Source organism: Tarenaya hassleriana, unplaced genomic scaffold (genome assembly GCF_000463585.1).
Source record: "Tarenaya hassleriana unplaced genomic scaffold, ASM46358v1 Cleome7, whole genome shotgun sequence".
Taxonomy (NCBI): Eukaryota; Viridiplantae; Streptophyta; class Magnoliopsida; order Brassicales; family Cleomaceae; genus Tarenaya; species Tarenaya hassleriana.
The window spans coordinates 608531-618802 of NW_010969548.1; the positions used below are offsets into that span (position 1 = coordinate 608531).

General features: G+C 30.4%; 1 protein-coding gene across 1 annotated transcript; it reads left to right on the forward strand.

Annotated features, from left to right (window-relative positions):
- Positions 1 to 6166, forward strand: LOC104800508 (aluminum-activated malate transporter 2). Its single transcript, XM_010523326.2, has 7 exons — positions 1 to 85; positions 3310 to 3678; positions 3993 to 4133; positions 4244 to 4516; positions 4678 to 4799; positions 5099 to 5242; positions 5401 to 6166. The coding sequence occupies exons 1-7, from the start codon at positions 1 to 3 to the stop codon at positions 6004 to 6006; spliced, it is 1740 nt and encodes a 579-aa protein (XP_010521628.2). The 3' UTR covers positions 6007 to 6166.
- The last annotated feature ends 4106 nt before the right edge of the window (positions 6167 to 10272 follow it).

The window sequence follows — 10272 nt, forward strand, 5'->3', positions numbered from 1 at the left end:
ATGGATTTTGGAAGTGAATACAAGCGGGTTCAAGAGAAGTGTTGGGTTGTCCTGTCCTCAGCAAACCCGCTAGGAGGAGGAGAAGGTTTCGAAGCCTCTCAGACACTCCGAAGGTTTTGAATGCCAGAGGGTCAAAAGGGTCATTTTGTAAGGTCGAATTCATGAGACCGAAGGGTTAGGGTTTTCATTCAGACTTGTGTTTTTCATTCTTGCGATTCGCTCTGTTTTTTTCCTGAATGTACGAAGGTAAGCCAAAAAAGGCAACAAGGGTGGTCTCCGATCAGATATGAACTCCTCCCTTGCCCCTACCTACTCCGGCAGTTTCTCCGGTTATAACCCTAACATAAATGCGGTTTCCTCTTCTCGAGACATAGGCCCAAGTTCAATTTGATGACCGAATTCGTATATCGCTGTGTCGTCTCTTTCTTTGTGTTCTTGAGAGATCGAAATAAAACCATGAGGTTTCGGAGTGCTAAATCTTCGCAAAAAGTGTTTCATTCTACGATTCAAGATGAATTATCTCATTCCTATAAATACATATATATATATTACCATGGATGGATCTAGTAGTTGACACGGGATCATATGCCATTAATACCCCTAAGATTAATCTTAATCAATAAAAATAGTATTAATTTTACACATATGACCCCCCAAAAAAACTAATGCCATCTATTTATCTTTCCATCATAAAGTTTTCTACATTCATGGAAATTATTGAGAAATACAGTTTCCAATAACAAGAAGCACTCATATGCAAGAGATAGATTTGCATATTTGTGGAAGTAATATATATGCAAATGTAAGACGATGGAACATCATTTTTTTTTTTCGTCAAACATCATTGATTAAACAACAAAATATGACAAAAAAAAGTATTAATTTTGTAAACGAATTAAATCAAAATTTCGAAAACCAAAAAAATTAAATGCTTCGAAGAGAACGTGTAAAATTTCGTGGCTACTCGTTTCGACACAAAAGCAGAATCTCACGAAAATGTCCGACGCGTATACATACATGCATATATAAGTACGGAATACCTTACCTAACCATTCTCCAGTCTTGTCTATTGTTTTTTATTTTATTTTCCAATAATATATCATATTGGGAAGAAAAAGTACGGCACAAAAAAGAATTCAAATCGAAGAGAATGTAGTTAAAATTCTTTTTCCATTAAAAAAATAGAAAATTTGCCTAAAAGTTCATATACTATATAATTTATAAACAAGTTTTGGAATTTTGGAAAATATTTGCATTACTTTTACATTTACAGAATGATTTACAAGAGTATTTATATACAAAGCTGTTAGGAGAATAAAGAAAGACAAATCAGATTTAAAATCAAATCCCATTAATATAGTATATTGCTATTAATTTATCGTGGTTTTACCTATTAATATATGTGTTTTTTTAATAAATATGTATTTATAAACCCAAATAAAAATATTTTATATTGTAGGGTGTAAACCGATAGTTAAAAGTCAAATATATAAGAGAAGACATTTGGAGGGAGTGGCGGGCTCGTATAAAGACACTGGCCAATGAATTTGGCACAGCCAATAGCTAATGATCATTTTTTAAACGTTTAATTAGCACAATTAGATTAAAACCAATTATTTTAACTCTTTTAAATATTCGGTACAGATGGAACCAAAGGCGTGTACGGAACTTTCTCGAGTGGTAGGTCCTCAAATCTTTGCAAATTGCTTAAACCACGGGATATTCTCTGTTTCACTATGTAATTTAATTTATTATGCGCGCGCACACATATACATATATACATATATATATATATATATAAAGGTATTAATCAATAGCTTTAAGAAAGCTTACGTAGATCTACATTTTCATTCAAATATTACCTACTCATGAATATTTGTCTATATTACTTCTATAAAGATAACATTTGTGTACATATTCAAAAGAATTCGTATTTCTTTTTCTCTATTTATCTTTCTCTGTTTCTAGTTAAAAAAAACAAAATTATCTTATTTTTCGAAATGTGCATGCCTCTCCTAATTTATGTTTTGTTTGTTGGAGAAATTGTACCGATATTGTTTATCATTTCTATATTTCAATATATTTTTATTTTTTTAATTTTAATTTTATGTGTCACGTCATTACCACACATAAATGCGAGATGGTGTCTCTGGTTTGTATGGAATATGTAAAGTTTTAATAGTCGAGTTTTTATATGAAAGTTTGTTCAAAATTCATATTATTTTTTTATAAATTGAAAAAAAATCAATATCTAACTTAGAATTTTTTGTATAGATTAATATTTTATATGTTATTCTTTTTTTAATATACAAAGCAATTGAAGAATATTTTATATGTTATTTTTTTTAATTCCGATTCTCACATCTTATGAAATTAAATTAGGGTAACAAAATCTATTCACTATTATTATTATTATTATTTAGGTATTAATCAAGTCGGGGTATCTTATTGTATCCAGCTGTTTCACAATGTAACAACTTTATTTGTAAAATTAGGTAGAAAAATAACCTAATAATGTTTCAAAAAATAATTTTGTTATTAATAATTTTTTTAAAGAAATACATAATATGGTAAAATAATAATGACAATAAATAACAAATTAAACTTGTGAAGTTGGAACCTTTTTTTTTTTGTGGTTATAAATTATAATGGCTACCGCACGAATGGTGCGAAGCTGGTGTGGCCTTCTGGTAAAACGCACCACGTGCTGTCTTCTTCCGCGTTCTACCCAAATTCTCCTTTCCTTTTAATTAATAATACACTTTTCCCATTTATTTTGTTAAATTGACTTTATTTTACATTTTATTTATTTTTGTTAAACTGTATTAATATCTAATATTTTCTTCATCTGTTCTTTAAAACTACACACACATGCATACACCTTGGAGAGCATGGAATATTCGAATATTTAAATATAATTCAAGTGTTTTTATATTAGATATGCATGTGTTTTTTTTCGTAGTTCATATATTTATAATTTTTTTGGCAGGAATTTATATAAATTTTTATTCGCATATATAAGAGAGAAAACGTGTGTATATATTTACAAATACTAAATTGACGAATCGATGAATATATATACATATACACTCACACACATGCACGCACGCACACGTAAACTCTAAAGAGCTGCATTTTGGAAAGAAAAAAAATAAAATGATAACCAAAACATGGTAAGCCAAAAGAGAATAACATACAAAAAAAGTGTATAAAAAAAAAAAAATTCTACGTACTTATCAGACTATTCATATCAGATCCTCTGTTGCTCCTTATAAATACTATCGATAGGCTACACACATTTGCTATAAGCCAAACGATCTCCTCTCTCTCTCTCTCTCTCTCTCTCTCTCTCTCTCTCTCATTTCATTTCATTTCAAAATTTCGATCTTTCTGCACATCGTTCGTCAACATCAAGCTCACAAGAGCTTAATCTAAAGCAAAAATATTCAAAATTAAAAGAAAGGATGGAGAAAATGAGAGAGAAAGTGATGGAGATAGTGAGAGAGACGAAGAGAGTAGGGAGAGAAGATCCAAGGAGAGTAGTCCACTCTTTCAAAGTGGGGCTTGCGCTTGCTTTGGTCTCTTCCTTCTACTATTACCAACCTCTCTACGACAACTTCGGTGTCAATGCAATGTGGGCCGTCATGACTGTCGTTGTCGTCTTCGAATTTTCCGTCGGTGAGCGAGCTCCCAACCTTATTAACAAAAACCCTAATTTCCCATTAGAAATCACGTATTTGTACGTGTATCGATCGACTTATATATTCATTGCTTAACACAATTCAACACACACACAAGAAAAAAACCAGACAGTAAAAGTAAGTTTGAGATTATATATGTTAAACAAGATTCATTGTCTTATGGCCCACATGTCTGTTCACCTCCCTAAGGTGTTAAAATTCGACCTAGATCCTTAGATGCGATTGATATATATGTATATGTTTGTATATTAGTATATAGACAGATATCGAAGTGTGTGTTGAATTTTGTAGGGGCCACACTTGGGAAAGGACTGAACAGAGGAGTTGCAACATTACTTGCTGGTTCACTTGGAGTTGGAGCTCACCACCTTGCAAGCATGTCGGGCCCAACACTAGAACCGATTCTGCTCGCTATCTTTGTCTTTTTGCAAGGTGATTAATCTATAAACCGAACTGGATCAAATATTTTTCATCTTATAACAAATAACATTACAATGCAATGGCCGTATATATATGACTCATCATTCGTCATGCATACGCAGCTTCGATATCTACGTTTATACGGTTCTTTCCAAAGGTGAAGGCGAGATACGACTACGGTTTATTGATATTTATCCTAACGTTCGCATTGATATCGGTCTCGGGGTTCAGAGAGGACGAAATTCTCGATTTGGCACACAAGAGACTGTCGACGGTCTTCATGGGAGGAGCTGCTTGTGTCCTTGTCTCTATCTTTGTATGTCCTGTTTGGGCAGGACAAGATCTTCATGATCTCATCGCCAACAATCTGGCCAAACTCGGGAACTTTCTAGAAGGTATATACATACATACATACATATTCTTGATATTATGTTCATATGGTTCTGTAATCGCTTTGTTAGAATTCTACAAGTGAGAAATATGACTATGAGGTCATAACTGACGTATGCATATAAGTTTTTTTTTAAATAAAGAAATGAAATATGAATATTCGCAGAATTTGGGGACGAATATTTTCAAGGGGCAGAGAGTGGAGATACCAAAGATGTTGACATGAAGAGAGGGAATCTCGAAGGTTACAAAAGCGTCCTCAACTCAAAAAGCAATGAAGAATGTTTGGTGAGTGCCACTGTTGTTATACTTTTTTTTTTTAATAATCCGGAAGTTCACCGGGCCTTTGGCCCGACTATATCTCTCAGAGGATCGGGGCAGCCCATATGAAAATTCCTCCCCAACCAGGATTCGAACCGCCAACCTCTAAATGCTTTGCACCCAATTGCTGACCACTCGCCCACAAACTGTTGTTATACTTATGTTTTTATTAGTACGTAATATTGTATAAACACAATACTATTTAATAATGTCAATAATATCTAACGTTTGATCATATATATTCGGATCAAATTATCGGTCTTCAGACGAATTTCGCAAGATGGGAACCGCATCACGGACGTTTCAGGTTCAGACATCCATGGAAGCAATACCTTGTTCTCGGTGCTCAGATTCGACACTGCAGTTATCGGATCGATGCCCTGAATTCATACCTCAAGGCAGATGTTCAGGTATTCCGAGTTTTCGACTCTAATTAATGATATCTTGAAAAGAAATTAACGTATCAAAACAAAAATATTTTCGATTACTAATCCTAACACTTGTTTATATTTATATATATATATATATATATATATATATATATATATATATATATATATTTGTGTAGGTCTCAATGGATGTAAAGAAGAGATTGGAAGAACCATTGAGAAGGATGAGTTATGAATCAGGCGAAGCAATGAAAGAACTATCACTTGCGATCAAGAAAATGACCAAAGCATCTTCCTCCGATCTCCATATACAAAAGGCGAATTCCGAGGCCAAATCTCTCACAAACTTACTCGAATCAGTATTCGTGAAAGAGATCGAACCGGTAGACGTTACTCGGGTCGTTACAATAGCTTCTTTGCTTATCGATATCGTGAACCTAACCGAGAAAATATCGGAATCCGTGCATAAACTAGCATCCGATGCACGATTCAAGAACAATATCAAACCGACTGTATCCCCGGAGAGTCCCGATCACCTTGCTGTGACAATAGTTCATGGAGACAATATAAATGGACCGACCGATACATCGGAAAGTATTAATCGATTGCCCGAAAATTCGATACGGGAGACTGCTTCAATGGAGTGCCCTCATGTTGCTATAACGATCCATGAATCGGTCCACGAGAAACAAGAACTTGGGGACACGGTAACTAAGTGTAACAAAGGTCATAGTGATGCTGTAAATAATGATATGGCAACAAGAGAAGGTATAGTGACAAAATAATTTATATTATTATAGGGGTTTTATGAGTAATAAATAAGTTCGTTCTTTTGCAAGTTTTGGTTGGTTTAATGTACCGATGTATATGTGTGTGTGACTCAACATATATATTATAATAGAGAAAACATATAATTAACAAAACCAAATTAAGGCTGTTTAATTTCCTCTTTTTTTTAGTAAAATAAATATAATTAAGATCTGAGTGAATACTATAATTACTTATACGCTTTAAAGTTATTATAAATGTTTTTGTTTTTTTAATAATCCTCGGAAATTACGGGCTTTAATTTTATTAGATAATGGAATTGGGTAATTTTTTTCAAACTTTATAACAACGTGATTTTAATCGGAAAGCTCGTTTATAACAATTTTGAAATCTAATCATTTTTAGAGTAATTTTAAAATTGTTTGAATCATTGAAAAGTTTAAGAAAACTGGTTAAAATCGATAGATTATCATCTTATTTATATATAATCTGATCTATTTTTATTACAAAAAAAACTGATCTATTTTATTTTGAAATCGATAGTTTAGCCAATGAGCCACGAAATTGTTGGAACTACGGAGTCAAAAGCAAAATCAATGCAATGAAGGAAGATATAAACAATTATTTATGCGATTAACCAAATGAAGATATTATTAATGGGTATTAATTTTGGTTATAAACCGAATAATCAAACTGATTCCAATTGAATTATATAACTGTAATCGAACCGAATCCGATATAAAATCGAATGGTTAAGACTTTTCTATATCTTAGAAAACCGAATTGGAAAAACTTGAAAATATTATTTACAAGTATGTCATGTTCTCGTAATTAGACTCATGGGTTAGTTATTAGTCTTTTAATGTTTTAATTATTATTTCCAAATAGCTTCTATAGTTATCCTCTCGAAGAAAATGTGGGACAAATTAAAGTGGGCTGTGACATACACTACTTAAAAATATTAGGTACTTGTCTGAAATTAATTTTATTTATTCCAGATTTACCAAAAGGCACAACCAATTTTCAGTAATTACATCATACACGTCAATATTTATTTAATTTATACTTCAATCGAAGTTCTTCATTCTTTTTTTTTTTAAAAAAAGTAAACAACCACGTAAATTGCGTATAAAATCAAGCATCCATGTAATTATAGAAAACACCATTGTAACATGCATCTACGTTCGTAAAATTGTGGCTAGCATATTAGTTCGTAAAAGAGTTATTATAAATATTATTTGTAAAATATAACTTTAATGTGGAAATTAGTTTTGTATGTCATGGGGTGGAATATTTGAAGATTTTTAGACAATAGATTTAAATCCCTGAAAATTCGTTATTTTCAACAATTTATTCAGGTGAGTACAATGAATTTCTAAATGGTAGTAGTGGAAAACATTTTTATTTTTACCGAAAGAGAACGGTTTGTAAAATAGTTTAAATATTTATTTATTTAAAAATTGTACTTTTTTGTAATTGTTTTATGCATTAATATACATGTGAGTTGCGTAACGATGCCATACTTCCGCAAGTGAACACGAAATTTTCCGAATTATCGCAAGTGGCAAACACATCAAAAAGCAATTACACAGTATTGTTTTTATTTATTTATTGAATTTTATGACGGCGAATATGCGTTCTTCTTCTTCTTTTTTTTCTAACTCCTCTAATGTAGACAATATATTAATATCTTATAATGTAGATAATATATTAATATCTTATAACATATACAGAGGGTAACACAATCCTCTGCAATCGCAGTGACGGTAACTTTTGACCATTGCAGACGAGTAAAAAATGATTATTGAAATCATAATCGTTTACCATCGCAACAAAACGTTAACATCCGTAACTAAAAAGTTAAATTATGTTAGCGTTTTATATAGTTTTAGTTGAATGAATAAAATACTCTTAATATTAATATATATATATATACATATTATATATATATATAACCTTACTATGTGTGTATATATACATGAAATATATAAAAGAATATCACGACATTAGATTAATTTTTTATATTTTAAATATTTATAAAATTTTAATTGTAGTATATTTGAAAGTATGCGTCCGAGGAGATTATGAAATGTCGAATATTTAAAATATCAATTAGCTTATATTGAACATCAATTTAGACCCCCAGAGGAAGAACCAATGTTACTCTTTCAGCCGACAATAACAGAGCTCGAACACAAATGTTCAAAAAAGTAATTAAATTTTCCATTATACAATAAATTAGGAAAATAATATCACTAGTAAAACCGGATTTTACTTTAACATGTCGAATCTTGACTTTGCGCCATATTAATTCCACTAAAACTTTTTTGGTGATATAAATAAAAGTATTCAATGAATTCATCCCACCTGTCTTTTTGTACTAGATATTTTATACAATGTTTTAGTACAAAATTCTATTATTAAAATAATGTTAATTGGACCGACGAGAATGATAATGAACTTAAATAAGAAAACATTTATTTTGTTAAAAGTTACATTACATAGACCACTTCACTTATCATGATTGCGCCACTTGCGTATCGAATGGTCTCCGGGTGCACTATCATTTGAATTATTTCTCCATTTTGTCATTATAGTTTCGTTTAAATAAAATATATTAATGCGTAGTTATATTAAGTAATATTTTTTGCTTATGGTAAGGTTCTAGATTGAAGTGGAAGCCGACATATATAGTCTCTTGATGATGACACTAATGCGCTCCACATGGATCGGTGAATTTCTTCGAATTTTTTAATTTATAGATGGTTTATTTTTATATTTTTGGAAATCTTCATCAATGCGGTTTAAGCCGTACATCCAAAGTGCAAAAATGGTACAGCAAACTTAATGTTTTTTATTATCACAAATCCTTTTAGTTTAGTCCCTTTCTATTATTGGGTCATGTTATCTTTGAATCAATTTTTCAAATTTAATATATTTTAGGAAAAGTATTAAATTTGAATTCATTTTCTATATTTATCAAAATAAGATACAATATGATTGTATATCATATCTATTAAATATTAATTTTTTTATTTTTTTAATAATGAAAAATCTTCAAAATTTTCTAAACAAATCTGAATTATGATTAAATGTCATTAATATCTTTCAATCTTATCGATTGAGAATTTTTAACTTTAAATCACTTTCGATCCAGTAAAAATATAAAGATGTAAAACTAATTCCTACTCACGAATTGGTTCACGGTTGACTCATTTTTATCTAGTCGAGTCGAAAAAATCTTCTTTTATTTCTTTATTATTTTGATATATTTATTTTTATAGATGTGTCAAAATTATTTTATTAATAAAAATAGACCGCACCCAAACCAAACTCAAAATAAAATTGGCTCGAACCGAATTGGTCCGTTTTATATCCCTAATTAAACCTTCGTCATTGACCCCATTCAACTAATAGTCTACTAACCCACCAATCCTCATTTCTTCAACGCCATTCCCATTTATTCATATTGAAACTCTAATCTTAAATCCAATTATTTGCTTTTGAATTCTAACGTCAAACATTTGTTTGTGGCATCTTTTAATGTAAAGAAATATATTAAAAGATGTTAAAATCACGACATTAGATTAAATTTTAAATCTCTAACATTTTCCGCACAAATATTTATTATATGACATACCTCCATTAAAGTAAAGCATGATTCATATTTCAGAATCGTCCTATCTTTTTATCATTATGATCGTATTATATATGTACACGTATACATAAAGTCGGATATATGTACGTGTATACATACATATCTATCTACTGTAGACTACAAATGTCAACGCAAATCAGACAAACGGTGATGCTCACCAGTGGTTGACACTATTTTATATACAACCAATAGTAAATAGTAAATACGTTGGTTCGAATAGCGAAAAAATTGCTAGATTTTTTTTAGATTTTTCATTATTCAAAATAAACATTACAATAAATATATAACTTAATTTTATAATGTTTTATTTAATTAATATAAATATTTAAATTATGAAAACAAAATCAAATCATAATATTATGTAAACTTATCAGGGTTTTTTTTTTCATCTCTTGATATAACATGTAAAAATTATAACCCATGTCAGTATTTGTTTTTTGGCAATAAAATATGTTCCATGTCCTTAAACCACAAAACATTCGTTGTTATTTCGTGGTAAAAGCACCTCAATTTTGTTGATAAAAACTAACAATAACTCAAAATTTTGTACCGTAAATCTATTTTTTTTTTACAAAAGGTACAAATATATTACTAAATAAAGAGTTCATATACAAAATCGGTTAAG